At 33.6% G+C, this 22,413-nt stretch overlaps 1 protein-coding gene across 6 annotated transcripts in view; it reads left to right on the plus strand.

Annotated features, from left to right (window-relative positions):
- The window catches only part of LOC130897431 (protein pangolin, isoforms A/H/I/S), a 369,634-nt gene that overhangs the window by 303,141 nt on the left and 44,080 nt on the right, over positions 1-22,413 (plus strand). For 4 of the 6 annotated variants that reach the window (XM_057806272.1, XM_057806273.1, XM_057806277.1 and 1 more), the window contains exon 4: positions 6,749-6,965. In XM_057806272.1, the coding sequence (XP_057662255.1) occupies positions 6,749-6,965 (217 nt within the window). The remainder of the gene's footprint in view (positions 1-6,748; positions 6,966-22,413) is intronic. The other 2 variants (XM_057806274.1, XM_057806275.1) reach the window with 1 other exon arrangement.

Below are 22,413 nucleotides of genomic sequence, written 5' to 3' on the forward strand. Positions count from 1 at the left end.
AAACTCAATAATTACAAAAACATCCGAATTCTATTTTTCTTCATAATATAGGGCGATAAATGAAGAATCTGATCCAAAAAGGATTCGTTTATAGTATATTTTTATGGACGAGAGACTGATAAAATATAGTTTTGTATATAGAAAATATCACTATAGTTTATAGTGATAGTTTCTTAAAATTAAACTCAACTTCTACAAATCCAAAATGTTCATTGCCACCAGAAGTGGCAAATGGAAAATATATTCAGTGACCTAACACTAACTTGGCATTAAGAATGAAACAATAATAAATAAATAATAAAATACACTTCTGTACAAGTTTAGGCATCGAGGAAAGGAGGTGGTAGATATCTGCTTGTAGTACTTCGTACCAAACAATAAAACTTCTTGGATTTTTTGCGCTAGAGTCTGTGGGTCTGCGGTCGTTTTATTCACCTAATAGAATCGTGATTCGTCGATGAATAAAATATTATGCCACTCCTAGTCCCGCATTCATCTGCCCCAGCTCAAACGTTGTTGATATTGGTCCGCCGTCAAAGAAAACAATCGTGGATGGTACGAAAATAGACCAAAAGCTCAAACCATTGATTAGTAATTTGACGCGGTCTCTCATAGCATGATGCATCTAATCTTGATTAGTTAAGCTTTGTGGTTCCTCTACTTTTTTTTGTCCACAAACTACACACGTAAAAAACAACATCTTAATAGGATTAGATTTCTTCCCTAACATACTGTTGATTTTTGACCGTTCGAACTTTTAGTATTACGCTTAAAACTTTGGTTAATATGATTACTCAATTGCGGATGTACGAACATTTTTTTGACTATTTTGACGATGTTATTCAACCATGGTATTCAAATTAGAACAGTTTTCTTCGAGCTTAACAGATATATCTTTCCAGCGGAGTCGTAGGCGTACTTATAGCTGTGCCTATACCCACGAAATTTGGATATTCAAAATCACATTGACGTCATTATTCTTACAAATAATTAAACATGCAAATAATGAGCTTTGATTCTGCGCGAATAAACATTCATTAATTGTACATTTGGCTGAGTATTATTTCAGCCGTTTATGTCACCCTATAGTTTTGTGAATTAATTTTAGAATAAAAATACTTTTGTTGCCTGGACTATATTGTGTAGATTCCCATTTGCATGAATAAACAAAAGCCTCCACAGAAAACGGGGTTTGAAGTCGAGCTCGCACAACTCTAAACAGAAACGAGCAGTTAAAACGAACAGAACGGGAACCAAGCAAATAAATTTCAGCAATGTTTATTCATAAATGCGCCACTTCCATATTTAACCAAAAGAATATCTGACATCCTTTTTACATTTAGAATGCTCCAATTAACGTAACTGTAAACCTGAAAGGAGAATAAGGCACGGAAAAAATGATACAGGAAGAGTTTGAAGAATAGGTAAAGATCTGGTCGAATAATTGATAAACAAGAATAATAATAATCGTTTAACTATCTAAGTTGAAAAGTTTCAGACTGCACGGCTATGTTATAGGATAAATTTCTTTTAGCAACAATCTCTTTTAGATTAATAATTTTTAAATACATCGATTTTTATATCTGAAGAGCGTAAACGTCGAGTGGTTTAATAAGTACTGAATACACTGTTTACACCACCACTACACAATCGTGAGTGTTGGTGTAGTGGTAGTGTAAACAGTGTATTCAGTATGTATATCGCCAACGGTTCCAGAAATTGTTATTTGGTTCAAGTATTACGTCAAGTTATATGTGAAAAATAGTAATCGATTATTTTCGATTGCTCGAGTGGTATTCGTTACGATTATATGATAAATAGACAAATAATAAATCATTTATTTTGAATTAATATAAAGAGTACAATTATTGTAATTAATTTTTGAAACATTTTTATGAGTTAGCTATATTGTTTTTTCTATAATTTTGTCAACATATCTATTCACTGAGTTAACGCATAAGACAAATTCCAATCCGAGTTTAGAGTAGAACAATCGATTCGTTTTGATATTAACCTAAAGAAGTCTATAAGTCTCATTGTCAGCCCTATGAATTTTTGGAACAATGTGGAACAAACCTAAAACAAGCTAGAACAACCTTCAAACATGTAACTTTCAAATGCAGTGCCAACTTCTTAGAAATTTTGATATTCAATTCAGTCTTTTCCGTAACATCTATCAGAGTAGACGCACGAGGCACTTGAGATTTTTTGTTCGATATTAACCATTCAGATGCAGCGGTAGGTTTTTCTTCGTTTTGTATACTTTTACAGAATATTCATGCGGGGAAATTCACCATAAATGTCGACTTCTCTCTTGAAAGATTCTACTAGATATACCATTGTTTCTTTGCCATGCTACGCAAGCTCGACGATATATATTTTGTAGAACTTCTGTTGTAACACATCCCGTGAGTTTTCCAAAATTTTGCTGACTACTTCAGTTGTTAGAGCTGCAGAATTGGATTTTATTTTCTATGATAGGTCCTGTAGCTTGGATGGATTTTTTATACAATCAAAATCTCTCCTTATAATCGGCGCCATTAGCTCATATTGAAACCCCAGTCTTCAAGAATGCCAAAAATTATTTCACAGCGCACTTTAGCTTATTCGGCATCTTCAGGGGCTTTAAAGATCCAATCGCTTCACTTTTCGAGAAAGTTGGACCTCATTGGACCCATCTAAAAACCTTAGGGATTAAATCATGGTTAATTTTATCATGGATTATAATTTTTATTATTTTATTTGTCGGATTATTTTTAAAGTGATTCCGTTTCCAAACAGATGTTCTGTAAAATTTATGCATATTATCACAACAGTATTATCTCAATATGATGAATGACTGATGGAATATTATATGAATAACATTTACTTACTTTCGATAAAACGAGATACAAAAATGAATGTATTATTATAATATGGGCGGAAACCAATGAATGCAAATATTTGTTTTAGATGAAATTTTTTATTTTTGTTTGCGTCGATGTATGAGTTTGTTTGACAACAGGATCAACAAACTTTATTAAGAGTAGAAATAAAAAAACATGTGTTATACTTACTGTATTATATAACTTTTTAACGTTTGATTGTTTAATTCTCCTTGCAGGTACTTTAGAGAAAAAAAAACAATTAAATTAATTCAAAACCTAGTTGATAATTGAGTTTTTGATTACGTTCTCAAAATTTTCGAATTTCAGTCAAACTTTACCCTACTACTACCCTCTTAACACCGTGACCAAAAGTCTTTTCTCCAAATTGGAATTGTTTGATGAGTTTTTTTTCTTCTAAAAAGTTCTTTATCTTTAAATTTTATAGAACAAAAGTTAAATGCCAGTTTTAAGAGATTGCGAAATTACTTTTTTAGCAAAGAGGCCATCAATTCTCCTCGCATATGCTTTTGCGGCTCCTATAGAACGTGATACTACTAATAACTCTTCTATGTTAAAAATTCTTAAATTTTTGGAGCTCATTGGTCTGTTATACTGAATTAACCAATCTAACTACTCAGTCAAGAATCTCTTGCAGAATCGTCGTCTTATTTGCTGCTTCTTCTAGTGTCGTTTCTTTTGAACTGGTTGGGATTTATTGCCTGTATATTCTAATTCGTTAGTGTTAATTAGTGCCAGTCGATGGATAGTGATTACATTTGTTTGATTCTTCTAAAGACTCTTTTGAAATTTATATCTACAGTGGGATCTTTGTGCACCATTTTTCACATTCCTTTGTATACTGTTTTCCTCCTTAAGAAGATATTCGATGTTTTTGATTTATAGAATTAACGAGGCAAATGAATGTTTTTATATTAATTTTTCGATTATTTTTCTTGCAGAAACGTGTATTTTTTTATTAATTTGAGTAAAAGTAGATATAATAATTGTATTAATCTTTCCAACAGCCAAAAATATCTGTTTGTCTAATAAAACAACTTAGTGGAATAATCATTGCTTCCTTACATGGAAAATGTCGGTCAAAATAGTGGAAGTGTTTCAGAACAATTGAAAAGCTTTGCAAAGTCTCTCTCATCTCTCTCACTCCAAAATGCGAGTTCTCTTTGAAGTTCGCTTTTAACCGGCTGGAATTGCCAATGTCACCCAACGATTCGTCTAGTCTGTAACTTTTGCTGGCTACTATGATGCTTTGAAACTCATAAACTTCAGGTTCTATTCAACAAATAGAAAGAAGACAGAATTTCTTTGCGTTTTTTACGAAAACCTATGTTAAGTAAAAAATAAATATTCAATTTTTCCATTGAAAATTAATTATTCTGTTTATTACGGTTCTATTTGCGTCATGTCTATATTTTAATACCAGTTAAGCTTTTGTTCTTTTCAATATTTCCTCTGTTGAGTTTTATAATTTTTCCCTAAAATCTATAATAAATATCCTATATCTTATTTAATACTGGTATGTTTGAAACAAATTACGATTTATCCGGAGGTGAAACAAATTAAATCTAATTCACCTACACACTTCACTATTCAGAAACAACTGAACTACATTCATATCTCGTAATTCCACTTTTCGTTTGACGTATAAAGTATTCTTTGATTTCTCTTTATCTTTACTATTACTTTAACTTGGCTCCATCAGTATCGATTTTGATGTTGTCCTACATTTTCCTCTTCTTTTGATATGGATTTGTCTCGGTACTATGGAAGAAACTTTTTTTTTTCAGCTCGATTCCAAGATTGGCCGTAGACTAATAATGTCTGTTTAAACCTGCCATTAGGACTGACAGTTGTCGTCGATTTTTTAAGAGAATTGAATATTGGTGTTTCTAGGGATCCATTATAACAGGTGCACCTTCCTCCGCCAGTCTTTGGAGCTGTGTTATTACCATAGGTTTTACTCCATGACAGTATATCATGTACAGCTACCGCGTCTTTGCTGCATTTACGTGGATGAAGTCCAATTGGACACACCATGCAGATTCTTTACGCCAATTTCATGAATTGTTACAATTCGTCGCGCTTTCGCCAAAACTTGAAGGACTGTGTCTTGTTAACAAAAACAGCTTCGAAGATGATATAAATGTCTGGTTTTGCGATAGTATCGATAGTTATATTCACTGTTAGGTTATAAAATGTGGTTTTTCAATTGCCTGTATTAAGAACGTATATTTACTAGTGTTTTTATTTTAGCACTTGTATACATTTTGTGTTTCCGTTTCTAAATCATCTTATATTGAACCGACTTTTTTTTCATACCTTCAAGTACAATGAAAGACAAGTTTTCTCTTTCAGTATAGATACCGTTATTATTTTTAATGGGATACAGAAAGTTCATGCTGGATTTTTTATTTCCGACATCTCGCTTTGTATAGTGGCTTTTTATTCTATAATTTCCAGAATAAAATTTTTGTTGTTGTGAAAAATCAAAAAGTAATTTTCAAACAATAGTAAAAATTTCCTTTTGCTTGAAATTAGTCGTATGCGCTAGACCGAAAGTCGGAAATACTATTTTGATAAAAACTAAGCAAAAACGTCATTTTATTTATACTGTTAACCTCTATATCTATGACAGTTTGCCATACGTAATGACTAAAGAATAATTATTTTATTTGACTATATAATGGAACGTTCCCTCTGTCCAATTCGTCGTTTGGGTCTAGGCGCTTCACTTTGGGATGTTTTTTAGATGGAAGTCAGAGTACAACATATCCGGGCCGTAAGGTGGATGCCCAAGCTGCTCCTATTGCAATTTCGTTTGGTTTGGGTTATGAAATCAAACTCTTTACTAGCTGTTGAATGTATCATCCATCAGATTCATCTAAACTCTCAATAAATATTTCTCAGACCACAATTTAGGGAAACAGTTCCGTACGTACTTTTAACCAAAATAGCCATCTTTAAAATCTAACAATACAATCATAAAACAGTACCAATACCTATAAGCTATTTTCATGCTGAATTATTCCAGTACTTTAGGAGTATTAGTACAGAAGACAGCGAGATAAAGTGCCGAATAGAGATTGCTCAGGAGACTTTCAATAATATGAGATCCTGCCTTTACAACGACTACCTGAACTTGCGGAAAGTTACGGAAATGCATTGTTTAATGCTATCTATGGTCGGTAATACTGTATAGAGAGACTCTATAGGTCAGGATGATGAACTAATCGGAGGTATTACAGCTCATACTCAAAGGCAAGATCGAGGGAGTTGGAAGGAAGCAACAGTCGTGGCTCAGAAGAGACTGGACCGGTCCATGAACTTTTTCGCTTGTCACATGACCGTACAGTTTTTGCCATGGCAAAAACTAATCTAATTTCTCTCGTCGATGCATAAATGTGGATGAAACACTAGTTAAGACAATGCAATGCAAAGGACGAACCAGCTCAAAAAAGGAACAAAGACGATTTCATCGGCTAGAAAAGTGCGACCGGTTTTTGGTATAGTCATAGCGTTCATCGAAACCATAAACAAATGAAATAATCCGTCATGTTCGCATTTCCACTGAGGAAGGGTGAAATTCATCCTCATTTACCCCCAAATTAAAAGAATACACCGACATAATATAATTTCTGAGCCCTGGGGTAGTTACTACTCCTATGCCGAATTTCGTAGTTGCTAACCTAAAACTGTTGGTGACTGGACTATAATCAACATGTACAATTAGAGACAAAATAGACAAACTTTTCATTAATTAGTCAATATATTAATTTCATTAATATATTGAATTTTCATGGAAAAATATGAACGTATACAATGGATATGATTTACTGTTATCTAACATAATTTTTTTGTTTCAGGCCGGAAAGATGGGACTTGGCCCCACAGGTCACATGCCTTTCTTCTGCCATAATGGGGATCCGTTATCGCAACCGCCACCAGCGCACATGGGAATCCCACCGTACCAGTTGGACAGCAAGGGGGCGGCATCCATGGGTGAGTACGGGGGCTCACCTCAGCCGCAGCCCCTTAGCCCAGCCGAATGGAGACGACTCGGGCCGCTGCTCGCCGCCACAGGTATCTTTGAGACTTACCACCTCCCGCCAACTCCTATTGGTCGTGGGTGGTAATATTTTAGTGGTGGAGGGCAGTAGCCTGTAAATTTTGTTGGGAAAATTTAAAATATATTTCTTCATTTTATGTAATTTTTCACCGCTTTAGTAATTTCTAATACTAATTCCAGAAGAAAATTTTCACATTTCAAGATACTTTCTTTTTTCACGTGCATAAAGTACTATACAAATTTTAGTACAAAATCATTAATAATTCTTATTTAAACGCATAAAATCCAACAAGTGTCCTTTGTTAAGAACCTTAAACTTCCAAGAACAAATTAGGTTACAGAAAAAAATCATCAGAAGTTGCTTTATCCTTCGTGAAGAGGCGGTAGCATCAGGTCATAGCAGGTATTGAAGTGGCTGCCATTATCCTAATTATCCTTGGTCGTTTGCATATCTCGCTCTTTCTCAAAGGACTCGTGGAGTCGGAGGTGTTTTCATAATTCGACACTCGGAACAGGGATCCTTTGAACTTCCAGAATCTAATTTTGTTTTGCCTCTTCTTCTTGTTCAATTTTTACCATAGGCGTAGAGGTCGTAAAAATAATGAAAATTCGGTCTGAAAAAAACTATTTTGATCAATATAAATGTTGTATTTCTAGTAAACAATTGTGATAAGACACAGGATGGGACTAATTAAATATAGTTTCCACTTAAGAAAATTTTAGAATTTATCTCGCTGTAGTTGAACGATATGATGAATATATTCATCACAACTACTTTGAAAATTGTATTTGGAAAAAAAAAAAACAGTTAAATAAAGAAATAAAATGGCAATTTTTTACGAAGAAACGAATAACCAAATATCGAAGGAAAAAGAGTGATAGAAAACTATAAAAAGGGAAAATGTTGCATTACTATCTGAAGAGTTTCTGAAAAGAATTTTTCAAATTGTACATAGGAAATCTCTTCTAGGGTCAATCAATTATAAACGATCCTATAGAGTGGGTAAGGATATATGTGTGTGTTGAGAAACGATCGTCCGTGAAAACGGGAAACTAGACGAAATTTAACGCACACTTCCTGTCAAGTTCAGAAAATCTAACCTTTGATGATCAAGAGTGAAAGTTGCAACAACTTTAAACAAGGCCGATAACGTTAATCAATCGCGTCCCTGTCGTCCTTAAACTAACGTGTCTAATGAAAACACTGCCTTTGTTTGTGAACTCGAATGCTATGGACGCTTCCCAGTGCTTCAGATTTTGTAAGAACAGACCCCGTAACCTATGAATGTGATTCTAACCATCTTTAGAAAGCATTAGAAAATTGCTTAATGATAATCAAAAAGCTGCATTTTTCAATCATTTTAAACTTGTTTTGAGGAAAAAGGGGAACCTTTTTGCCATAAAATTTCCTTCATGACACCACCGAATCAATGCGTGCAATTATGGAGTCAAGAAAGAAAGGTCTGCGAAATCCATAACTCTAATATATTATTTAGTGGAGGCAATGTATTGAATCTGTTTTATAGTGATTTCTTCCTGAAACCTAATGATTAACTTTCTCAATTGAACATGGCTAAGGTGGGGCATGGCACAAAAAAAGCTGGGAAACACTGATTTAACCCATTATTAGATTAGATGATTAGAAGAAACGTAGATTCTGTATTAGGTGTGTGTGTTTTTGTGGGTACATACATGTTACAAAAAAAAACCGCTGAAAACGTGTGTCTCTGAAGGATGTTGGATATAATGATACAAAACAAATTTCTCTTATCTGATAATATCGAAACAGTTATACGTTATTTACAAGTATTTTGTGTTATTTCCGAAAGCCAATCAACAGAATCATGTTCGCGTGTTTCGAAAGTGCCAATTAGAAATGTAAATACGGCCGAACAGGCGCTACATGCCCATTCTACTGGTATGTTAGTCGATCCGATCTGTCATCAAGTTCTCTCGTTGGACTGTTATTTTCCCAATTTGTTGCATACATGCATAATCCTTTGTAATAAAATTACTTACATATTTAACCTCGTTGTCAGCTGAACTTTTCGAAGTATTAAATAATAGACCATACTTTTCTATAAGGGGTAAATCAACATTTTTATAATAAGAACTATAAACTATCTAACTTAATTATTTAAAATTTAAAGAACAACTGCAGTCTTGGAAATGCAAATATAAAAAACAACTGAAATTTAACAAGGAAAATGGGTCTGTTCATTAATGAGATACAGTGTATTAAAATGAGAAGTTTTTTTTAGTCGAACAACTTTATTTCAAGATAATGATGACATCAGCCTCAAAACTATTTCGCCTTCATTAGTTCGCGATTCACATATGCAAGTTATTTAATCTCAGCATTTTTTTATAAACAAAAACAAATACATTGATCTCATAAATCTCAAATTTTTGTAATTAACATTTATCTAACTATTATATATAATTCGTAATATTATTAAAAACAAGTGATATAACAATTAGGTGATATTCACTAAAACTAGAAGAAGGTTCGTTTGTTTCAACCCAAAATTTTCCAATACATTTTCTATATTCCATTTTGAACCACATAAATTGAAGATTCTCATACTATCACTCAATATCTTTGTTTGATAAATTTATTCAGTCTACGTATCTTCTACATCGGGTCTAATTGGAGCTATTGATCAGTTTGCAATTAGTGACAAAATAAAGTGAAAGACCAATTCCAGGAAACATATTTAATAATTTTTTTCATTCGGTAAGCAATGTGATCAGAAAAATAAAGCATGTATAGCCAAATAAAAGCACTTACCTCCTCTTGCTCTTGGGTTGCAATGGGCGCCCTTTCCTACTTCTCTTACTCCTTTTAACTGGAATGCACAACACAAAAAAATCACTGGAAAGAGGCCGTGTTTCAATACAAATCACAAAATTATTAATTTTTTAATAAATTTATGAATTTCCGTGCTTCATATTACGAAATTAGGTATCAAACGTCTCAAACTTCGACTATTCCACGGTTTGGTGGTTTGCCATTGTCCAAATGTCTAAATTTTAATGTTGCTTGGACCTAGACTTAAGCAGACAGAGCGCCATCTCTCTACACTGCGGCGCTTATTAAGGTTTGATTAATACAAAAGGTTATTTATTCCGAAAACATGACTTTATGTGAAAAATTCAGAAATTTAGAACATTTTTCCATTATTGTGTCAACAATTTTAACTATATCTATCGACATAGTCTTTTGAATTTCAACTTACGCGGATATTTGCAAAATATCAGTTTTCTAAATAATTAGTACTCAAGTCTTCTAAATCTAAAGATTTAAATATTTCATAAAAATTTCATAAAAATTCATAAATAACCATATTCTAATAAGTTTACATTATCAATCCGTTCTTTTTTAGACAAACCATCCAATATATATGTCAATGAACTCCAAGATTAATAATTTATCGAAAATTTAAAGTTACTATTGTTGAATTCACAGCCATCTTAATGTATTATGACGAATATATTATAGAAACTGTACAAATGACACAACCTTACAAACCAAAATTTATGAAAATCGCGCAAATTGTATCCGTGATGCATTTCGAACTTAACTTAATATATATTCGACAAGGGTGTGAAGATGAAGTTCTCGGTGGTACCAAAAACGTTGCGTTAAGTCTTTTCATCACACAAGCGACAAATATCAAAAACATAGAAAAACCGAGAACAGATCCCTTTCGAATTATTAATTTTAATAGACACGTGACGTATACCAATTATATTTTTCGTTGGGCATGTAACAATGACAAAAATTGTGCACAATGTCCTTAATTAACGAGCTCTCGATTGGACACGTGCTTGCGTAGAGGCGATATATTGACGCTGCTGCCATGCGGTATACCGTCGCCAATTTGGATAAAAATTTTCGTACGTAAAGGGATACACATCGACTAAAAATAAAAACTAGTTAATGAATTGGTGATGTATTCAAAACCACGTATATGCGTTTATTGCTTTACGTAAACCCTAGTGTCAATTTATGTGTTTGCGTTGAGTCGAGGATTTTTGTAGCATCAAATACTAACCGATTATTTCTATGTTTTGATGATGCTTTTAATATTAATTCATCTGGTCATTATATAATCAAATAATATTCCAAATTGTCATTAGTTTATTCTGAGATATTGGCATCACTATTTAGGAGCCATTTTCTTCTGCTTTTGATCGGTAAATACCAATGGGTTTAGAACTCTTGATCTTCAACAGAATCTTTTGAAGACTTTCAAGAAATAACTGGACATAGTAAGTCATTTCTCTAGTGGAACGAGTTCACCATCATGCTGCATAAGTTCAGCTTGGGTTTAATAAAGTTCATAAGAATTTCTCTCACTAATAACTGCAAGAAAAACATCCAATCTCATAGTGAAAGATAAAGACTGTATATTGTCAATACCCTGTAGGGGTTTGATTCAAGTTAGAACTACGAATCTACGTGCTCTAACCCTTCATGACGAAAAATTTTCTAAAGTGATCTGTCTGATATAAATATCAACATTTTGTCATGGAATTTGCGATTATACTGACATATTATGGAAAGAAATGTTAAGATACAAAGATTTCAAATATTATTGTTCTGTTCTGTTGAGTTAATATATCAGAGTGATTCACCTTGTTTTCAAAAATGTAATCCACAATTTTCCTATAGTAATTTCACTAACGATAATAACACCGACAGATTTTTTGCACATGTACTGTGTTCATAAAATATCGTCAATATCGCTTTTCTTTCTATTTGTATTGTTGCCTTTGTCAGCAATCAAGAAAGAAGCGCAGTTGAGAGAGCTTGGAGCTTCCTCCTCACCTTTTTATTTTGAACGTTGCACATATTGCTCGTGGCTCGTTGTTTTAAGATGTTTTGTCTCCCTTTACCGTCCAAAGAGGGTTTTGATGTGTGTCTTGGTTTGCAGTAACCTCTTCGGAATCAAGCCTATAAGGTAAAATGACTTTTGTTGTAGCAGTTCGAACAACAGTCTACAGCCTCTCCGAAGTTCCTGTCCTGTTGTAAAGCCACGTACCCATACTGTGATGCTGTTCAAAGTTCTTGTGATGACACCCTAATCATAGATTTCATCTCTAGATTTTCTTCATGAAGATGCGTCAAGATTGGGATTTTTGAGTGTTTGGGATTCAGTTTTGATTCCTTCCATAATACCGAACAATACTAGTCGATATCACCTAGAGTTTTCAAATTAATTTGCCTTTTCAAATGAACCCATCACATAGATGATGCGTAGGTAATTTTTGGGATCCAAATGCCTGTATAAATCCGTCTGATCACAAAGGGTTTCAGGTCCCACGTTTTGCCAACCATTTCACAAGTCCAAAAAATGACAGTTGCTTTTCGGCCCTGTTTACGAAGTGACTTCTCTTTTTGTAGAAATATGAAAAAATAAATTTATTGATCTGATCTATTTTTCAAAATGAAAATGTTTTCAGTTTTTTAGAATTCCACTCGATTAAATAAATTTTTCAGCAAAATTAAAAATAATCAATCCACACGCTTAACTCTTAAAAATAAAGAATCTATAAAAATTTATCATCCACTCTTCTTGTACACATGTAAACCCATCGTGTATTTAGACATTATCACCACTTATCTCCCCCAATAATAATCAATCGGCATATGGTCATCGTCTTTGTGGAAACGTATCAATTTCAAATAAATCCAGCAAATAATTAATAGTAAATCCGAATATGCTATGAAATTCCCCCCGTCTTCTTACTTCCCCCCAAAAAACTAGTGGATAATATGCGCGCATACGTACTCTCGAATAGGTTGCATAAAGGGGTCGCGAAGGGCCGCAAATAGGGGTCGTCGTTATTCACAGCACGTGCCTACCAGTCACTCATGTGGTTTTAATGACTAACCAAACACTGTACTTGACAATAATACAAATATATATACGTGTAATGTTCCAATAGTCAAAACTGCAATTACTATTTTTCTAACGATCATTTCTTTCACCGATATACGTCCTTTATACCCAGTTGAAACACATTCTAATTTACACCTGGTAAAAATTTATGAAACGACAACAAGAAGAAACAACTACACTTTTCAGCTCCATACAGTTTCCCCGGTGATATTCAGTAAGTTCGATTCAAACTTTGGCCACGGCAATAACGATGTATGAGCTGGTGCATCGTCTTGATGAAACAACACTTTCTACTTAGCTCAAACGTTGCCCGCCGTTGATAGTTTTTCCTTTTTCAAGATAGTCAATGAAAAGTATCCCACGCGCAACCCAAAAAACACTCGATAGTAATATCTTCACGACGCTATTTTTGTTCCATTATGAGCAAACGCGGCACCCATCTTGCGCGCAGCCTTCTCATGTCCAAATTTTCAGTTAATACGCGACGTACCGCACTTTTTGAAATGCCTATATTATGTCTGTTTAGTCGACGATCATCCTGAACAGCTTTGTGGATTTTATTCAACATTTCTGTAGTCGTCACCTCATTTGGTCGACCACTGCGATGTTGGTATTTGCAAGTTGTAGGGCCTCGTTTAAACTCTGCTACCCAATATTTAACGAAGGTTGATAACCCAGAGTATAGTCTAGCTTCTCATATATGCCTGTTAATGCAGGAAATCATTGTTTCAGATCGATAATTAATGTTCCGTTGACAACGCCGCTCCAAGTTAGTCCTTACCAATTACAAACTACAACGATATCACTTTGGAAAAGATAAAGGGAAAGAATTCTGTCTCTGCACATCGATGACGCATTCTAGTCTTCTATACTGGGTGTCCGGGAACTTGAAGCTTATATCGGGAGTGATTCAAAAAGAAACTAATATATCCATAGAAGTACTGATACATTTTGGTCATTCAAGCTTTCGTTTAGAGTTTCCAAAGCTTATAGAACCATACTAATTTTTTTATTTTTTAAAACCAACCAAACGTTTTTAGCATTTTTCACTTTGATATAAATTCCAGATTCGTTATTAATATGCGAATAAGGAAGGTTATAGGGGATGAAGAATATCACATAACCTAACATAGATCGTTAAAATAAAACATGAAATAATTGTCGAATGTAGGTGCAAAAAGGGTTGGTTATATAATACCAATAAACACTAGAGACACTTTTCCTTTGTGTTAATCGATACTGTTCACGAATCAAATATGCTTTCGGTTTCATAAACGTACATTTTCTAAAGTATAACTTTATTTAAATATATGAAAGATCACATATTATATGATTTATAATATTTAGAATGTTTTATCTACAATCACTTTATTATAAGGTCATAATTCAACTGTTTGGCCCTAATAAAATCCATAGAACACACAAAGCTTAAAATTTCTGTTCGTAAAGGAGAAACTATTGCTCCTATAAGGTTCCGGTTATGATTAAATTGAAGGTAAATAATTGCTCTACAACTTCATTCCTTTCGACTCTACTCGTGGGATGTGTATTTTAGCCAATATTTCGTACAGAAGACCATTAAAACCACAATTTCCAAGTTCTTGGGAAAAGTTTTTAAAATAAATAATAACTTCGGCTGAAGGCTCGTTTTTTAAGTTACAAACTGAAGAAAATTATTCAATTTCCAACACCACGAATTTAGCAGAAGTTTTTTTAAGGGTGAACAAGAAGCTATCATATGCAACATATGAACTAATGCTTTGAATATCTTATTGGAAACAATAACATCTAATGAATTATGGTATATTATATGCTTACGATTCTGAAAAAAATCCATTAAAAGTGTAAAAGAGAAAGCGACACGTGTCCTGTACGAAATGATAGAGGAAATGCATTTACGCACGGAGTGTTGAACTCTCAAGTTCATTAGTTCTCTTACCAACTAAAATATCTGCCCCTTCTTCCAAACACCAACCTGAAACTGTCTTCCAGTCGGGTCGCTCCTCCCTTTCTTTCACTTAACTCGCTGTCTCTAATTCAGCCTATTTGGTGCGATAAACTGAATGTACTGAGAAACCAGATTCCAGTGGATCCTCTTCTCTCAACATCTTCATCATGATAGTGTCAGTTGACAGTTCGCCGAGTCCAATTCCTCTCTGTTCAGAGCATTATCCTGCATTCCATCGCAGTAGGGACATCCGCGAAACCTCTCTTGCCCATCATGTGCAAGAAGCGCGCAAAATATTCATGGCCAGAAAGAAATTGTGCAAGGAAATATCCAACTTAACCTTGGTATCTTTCTATGAAGGCTGCACGCTTGGTATTAATCGCTTCGTCAACCTTCCTCTTCGATCTTGTTCGCAAAAATTTTTCCATCCTTCTATCGTGGGAGTTAATTAGTAGCCACACCACGAATTCAAATTATAAAATTTCGATCAATTATCGGACACTATCAGTGCAAGGGAGTAATTACAAATAAGTATGATCCATTAAGTTGGTATAAAATATAGATACGACTTTAAGGTTTGTTTGTTAAAAGCCGCAAAGAAATGACTTTCAAAACTTATACATTGTATGAAATTCTGAAAATGAATTACGGGTAGTGTCTACTACCATACAGAAAAATTATTCTGCAGTACCTCGTATAAAGAAAATAATAGCGTATCGCAAAAACTGGGCAAATAACCGTATCGTTAAAACCTTTTTACGGTTTGTGTAATTAAACTTGACATTCAGTACATCTGTCGCTTCCCTAAAAAAATCATTTGAAAAGAACCAACCATGTTTAACAACTCAATAAGTATGCATACCTCACCTCAAAAAACATTTACGCAGGCATGTAAGCATGCCAGAAAAGCTTTCTCGAATTCTCGTAGTTAGGTAATTTATTGGTAATTCGTCTAATTCATTAGGGGTCGTAAAAATTCAGTTTGAAGTTTTTTCGACTGCTTCGTTTTATGGTGAAAACTGGTTTCTATTTTTATCGTGGTGCCTTACTGATTTCAAAAACAGCGTTGCCACAACGGTGAACCGAATATTCACGTCACACTGTTTTTAAATTACATAAACTTAGCGGGGACGGATACAACCACTAAAATATATCGCAAATAGTGTCATAAGTCGAAAAATTAGAAAACTTCTGTTGCTGTACTATTGCTATTTGAAAATATTATCTCTAATAATTTCACTTAAATAGTTACTATTGTGGTAACTATCAGTTTTTATGAAACCATCCGAAAAATGAAAAATAAAGTTACAATCAATTCCAAACGCTCATTACTAGATAGTTGCTTTTTTGACTTATGACACTATTTGAGCGGAGGTGCGATATGGGTGATATGTTTTCAAATTGACACTCTGTATATGATTCGCTGAGGCTTTTCTACAATTGTACCATGTACCATGTTCATTAATTTCGTTTTTAGAATTTACGAGGATGGTTTGAGTGTAGAGTTACACTATTACATCTGAGGAATATATCTCCAATTATGCTAAAACCATTTTTTTGGTCGGTAATGTCATGTCCACAGTATTTTGTGGGATCTCTATTGATTATTTAGAAAAAGGGGAAACAATAACGTGCCTAAATTTTGCTGATTGGCTGTTTCGTTTTGAAATCAAATTTATTGAAATAGGAGAGTTAGTTTCGCAATAATGCACTTGCATGCTATTGTTGCAGAAAAATTAGCCGAACTGCCCTTACAATTTACTGCCTCCTCTGCCATCTTCACCTGATCTGACTATCTTTTGTTCCCAAAGAGAAAGCGACCAGTGAAGAGACGATGGCAGAGAGAAACGGGTATTGCTTCCAAAAAATTGAAAACTCGCTGAACTAGGAGTGTGTTTTTTTCATTGGAAAAGCAGTTTTTCGTTGAATCACATTCGTAATTTTGATATTTTTGTATACATTTCATTATTGTTTTCATCCATTAAATTCATTAAATAAAGTACGCATTGTTTCATAGCTATCTTCACAATTCGCAATGTTATTCCTTATTTCTCATGATGTGAAGAAAAAGTTTTGAAAAAGTAGTATTTTTTCCAATATGTTTAGATGTTTATTCATGTGTCGTGTCTGGTGTCAATAAATTCTGTTTTATGCGCGAACAAAGAAACGCTTCATTAGGTCTCGGTGGTTGTAAATCTTTTCTAAGGTCATTCGATCTTGTTTAGTTCATTAAATTAGTAACAGACAGTATTTCGGCATATACAATATCGTTGGCTATCGTCTACAGTTTACCAAAAAAAATTTATTTTAAAATATACATAAAAGTTGGTAAAATATATATTGTTTTTGAGAGTTTTGTGATGAGAACTTTACGAATGCAGAAATCAATAAGGGGCCATCAGTGTACTTTAGATTTTTTGAAATCTACTGTGAGACTCTACGTCTCTCTCGAGAACGATACAAAATGAAGAGGCATACTTTCAAGTGGTGTGATTCTGATTCATGATAATGTACGACTGCATAGTGTCAATGCGCATACGTTCAAGTGGAAAAGCTTTGACCAGCCACCTTTCAGGTCTAACCTAGCGCCCAGTTTCTCTCACACCGAGTAAAGAAGTTAAGTCAACAATGATTCAATACCAAGAGTTTCAAGACGTATAAACACCTACCAAAGCATTCGGTTCCTATTTATCATAATTTCATTACACATCAAAAATCTCCCAACTGTTATATAGAAAGAAAATCATTTTGTGAACGCCATACATTGCCTATCGGAAAATCTCCCATGCCAACAATTATTTATTTTGTCAGATGAATAGGTAGATTAAAATTTTGACACGTAGAAAACGGGCTTAACCTTCTTGAAAAGTCGCCGATTAATTGTTTTGATAATATGAAGCACGTAAAGATTTGTTTATCGTAGTCTTGTGATATTGATATTGAAAGAAACGGAGACTGTCACGATTAAATAGAATTAAAAATTAGTTTAGTTGGTTGTTCGTTCATTACTCTATTGAATAATTATTGTGTTTTATAATATTTGTATTTCTTAAAACAGAATATCCAGAAAAATAATGACTCACATTATCGCACCCACATTCATTATATTCTCTAAAATTTTATTATTTTATATGCGAATACGTACATTTGTAAACGAATTCACCAATTTTCGTTTCTCTACCCCCTAATACGTTTCATCTCTTCCCTCGTGTTTGAAAAATCACTTTTATCTGAAACATTTTCGCATCAGAATTTATCAGGAAAAGAGGAAAATTGTAGCTGATGAGTCAAATCTCTAAAAGTTGATTTCAAAAAGAGTTTCGACATTTATCGATTTCTTTTTAGTATTCCAAAGCGAGGAACCGACAACATTCTATATTTAGGGATTGATAACATTTTTTTAACACAAGGGGTCGTGCATACCAAAGGCGTCCAACGTTTTTTCCGCAAAAACATTTATTTTCAAATATAAAATAAAAAGAATATATTTAATGTTAGTAGTACATTAGTGGTTCGAGTCTGAAAGTTTTCCCCTAAAGTAACATCTCATCTTTACATGATATTTATTTGGTTAGGCACTACAAAAAATTTTGTAATTGTACTTGGAAAAACCCTAAATAACAGTCAAGTCTGCCTGAAGTAGTTTTCCTTTACCGATCCTACCGATTGGGTCGAAAAGTAAATTTTTTAACTGCCAGACGATTCAGAAGTTTTATTCAAGTATGGGAGTACAATGTAGATATATTGAGGTGCGATTTAGAGCCTACATTGACTGTATTCCTCGCTTAAGGTTACTGCGACGTGATTAGCTCTCACAAGACCACGAGACACACAACATCCATGCAGACTCTCAGTAATGTTTTTTTAAATCAATAGTTAGAAGAGGGCTGCTACCTTTCACCAAATCTTGATCAGAAGTCCTTCGAGGACAATTAAAACTTTTGTAAGAACAAACCTCAAATTGTTCAACAACAAGTCCTCTACTATATGTTATAAGGTCATGAATATTTGGACCAAAACGTCGCTGTGTTTTAAGCAGTATAATTATATTATTTGATACATTTATTGAATGCCATCTTACGATAACAGATAAATCATACTATAAAACTCTAAATACACGACAACTAGCTGCTTGCTCTAAATGATATCCGAACATTGCTTATCTTGAGGAATTTCTCGTAAGCTCGAATCAGTTGACCATATGTCTTAAAGTTTCGAAGAAACGAATAAAACCAGTTTTAAACTTTGACTTTAAACACACACTTTATTGAAATAAAATACAGTGGTTTTTGGCAAGTAATTGCGTCAGAAAATTGATAAAATATATTTATTTTAATTTGAGTTTTATGTTATTCCATTTTCTAAAATCGTGAAGTACGTAAATGAAAATTATTATGTGATTTATCCCTTTTCGATTGCTAGTTCCGCCCTTTTTTATTAGAATATCCATTGGGGTCCATTACAATAGATTCACTGGGCATAGTCCAATTAATTTTAGTTTGAATAAGTCCTTCAGGAACTTGTTGATCTGAGCAACGGATATTATTATGGATAGAAAATGCGGAACAGCGATTTAGGCAGTATATTTAATTCAGTAATATAAACTGATAGGGGACATTATCGTCTGCTAATTGATGTTTTCTTTATAATTATATGCATATTCTAACAATTTAGAATGAGAATTGCTTGTTTTAGATATTTGATTTTTGTATATCGAGCTCTTTTATTCCTGTTCCACTAGTAATTATTATCTGGCAGCTTATTTTCACCGATTACCACTGCTTCTATATTACTTCTCAAATGATATCTAAAGTTAATTGAATAATTTCTGAAACACAGTACAGTGCAGTGCAGTGCATGAGGTTATCGATATCACAAGAAATCTGTTCCAGAAATTTCACAAAAGACCAGAGAATTTTTAACACAACTTTGCTTAAAGCATCTACCGAAAAATATATAGTTTGCATGCCAAATACAAACACAAATCTTGAGTGGGGTATTTCAATAAATATTCTAATATTTTTTTTTTTGGAGAAGCGCGACTGACATCGTTTCGTTTCTTAATATTTTCCACTATTTGCTTAGCCGACACCTGCAATCGCCTAAATTGCGATAAGATGTTTTTTATATTGAGTGGAACTGCTTAAAGTGTTCCCTCCACTTCTTTGTTGTGGTTTAGTTTTGGATCCCGGTTAATTTCTTTTGTTATCGTTGTTTTCTTTTACGTGATCTTTTTTTTCTATTCCGCTGTTTTCTGTCCCACTTCTTATGATTTTCTTGAACTAACTTCGATTTTTCTTTTATACTTCTTCAGCAAATACGATGGCTAGGACATAAAAAACGAATTAAACCGATAGTGAACTTAAAAGATCACTCTTTGAAGATCATTCTGGTATAAATTTTTTCTGGTTTTTTGTTTCATATATTTGTTTCTTTGTCCATCGAGAGTTATTTATTACAAGCTATTATTAAAACAGATTCAGATCATTGATATTTATTTCTCTAAGGCGGTACTATCCAAATGCGTATCTTTAAAGTTCTAGAACATATGAATCTTGGTTCTAAGCTACTTTATTTGAGTTCCGGTAGCTCAAAATCCAGATTCTGCTTTACTTATATTCACAACTCGTACTTAAGCTTTATTAAAAATATCGGCAACGTTGTATGGAGTTATTTTAGATATAAACTTTGTTCGCGGGTCTGATTCCGAATCAGTTGAGGGACCGATTGGTTCGCGGGTGGGGGGTAAGTCATCGAACGACAATTTTGAATCAGACCCGCGAACAAAGCTATTAATTGTGTCTTCATCCAATCCAGCTGTTTTGTTGCTTCGATCAAAATATTCTCCAATTGTATCTGTTAAAAGCCTCTTCTTCTCGCGCTCCATACGATCTAGCGTATGGCTACTTTCCATTCCGACAGATTAACAGAGATGACAACTTTCCTAATTCCACGTTTTGTGGTTATTTAATAAATATGTAGAGTTGATGTAACCAACTCCGAAAGTCATCGTATAACTGTTAATAGTAGTTTCCTTTTAAATTTAATATTTCGTTAAGTTACCAGTAGAAACTGGTCTAACGAAATCAATATGAATTGAATCCAGCCTTTGAAAGAAAGAATTTATTTCTTTGAAGAAATTTAACCAAAGTAGCATGTACGAAACACTCAGTATGGATATTGCTCTTTCCATCCATACCTTCTCGCACATTGATTTTTCCAATTAGTGCTTAATAATCAAAGATCGACCGTACCTCAAATTTTTTATTTTAAAGTCTGTGCTCCTATGGTGGTATTTTTTTTTGATTGTGTAATTTCACCATAGCGACAAATTTTAATAAAGTAGTAATTACACGCAGGTTATGAATCAATAAAACTACACTTTATCGTACCGACTGAGCTCGAAGAAATCGCTTTTGTTAAAAAGTATTAAATGAACAGCCAACTACTAAATGATGATTCTTCATACATAAATCCATAATCCGAAACTGATTAGAATGACAATCTCGACGAGTAGACATGACAGTAGGGGAGGATTTTTGTTTTATAGTGAATACGAAGGAATCATTCCACGTTTTAATACAAAAATAATGGTGTAATATTGCCTTATTGATTTTAAAAATAGGTTGTTTAATTATATTTCATGAAAAGTGTCCCATATTCTATAGAATAAGAAGGAGAAGTTATGGTCAAGATTCTTAGTTTTCAAAAGCAGTTTGGAATACTTTGTAAAATCGGCATTTACGTGGTCGTTTTTATCAACGTCCGCATGGCTTCTTAAACTCATTACCAAAATTTTTATTTATCTCATCTATGGTCAAGTTTTCCAATGTCGTCTTAAAAAATTTGGCCGATTCAATGGACATTGACGTTGTTTTGAAGGTCTTCTTCAGTTGGTATCGCCATATTCCTAACAATGCCGTTAGTTCTACAAAAAAGGGTAGTTGTAGGAACATGTACCATTGAAATTGTTCGAAGAGCCTATTGGTGCACCAGCAGTGTGTGGACAAGTGTTGCCAGGGATTAGTACTATTCCAGAAATCAGTTGCATAGAATTGGTACTGAACCATCGGAGACTCATCAAATTACTGATATACCTCATCACGACAATTATACAAATATACAAAATTGGTAGGCAGAATAGGACAAAATAATAAGTACCTCTTCAAAATGTGACAAATTTTGAAGTAGTAGAATATGTCATGTTTAAAATTATGAATATCGATTCAGCCTATTTTATTTGTAAGCAAAATGATTGATTTTTGAACTCCTAACATCAACTTAATAAAACAATTTCGAATATAGGTTAATGAGTCGTTAAGAGTTTACAGTCAAGTCGTAACATTTCAGAACCACCTCCTATAATTATAATTATCGGAGAAAATCCAGTCGCCTGACAAAATAAAACAATGTATGATGGAATATTTCTTTTTTAATGTAAAGTTCACGATGGCATATATTTTATCTTTGTAAGTACTAAATCAATTTTATTTTCCAAACAAGTGGTCACGTCTCTTATGGTTTATATACTTCATACTTTGCTTCAAATACTTTCAAAAACTGACGTGCACCAGTAAAGAATTCTCCTACTTGAAATCCTCCAAT

Source organism: Diorhabda carinulata, chromosome 8 (assembly GCF_026250575.1).
Source record: "Diorhabda carinulata isolate Delta chromosome 8, icDioCari1.1, whole genome shotgun sequence".
Taxonomy (NCBI): Eukaryota; Metazoa; Arthropoda; class Insecta; order Coleoptera; family Chrysomelidae; genus Diorhabda; species Diorhabda carinulata.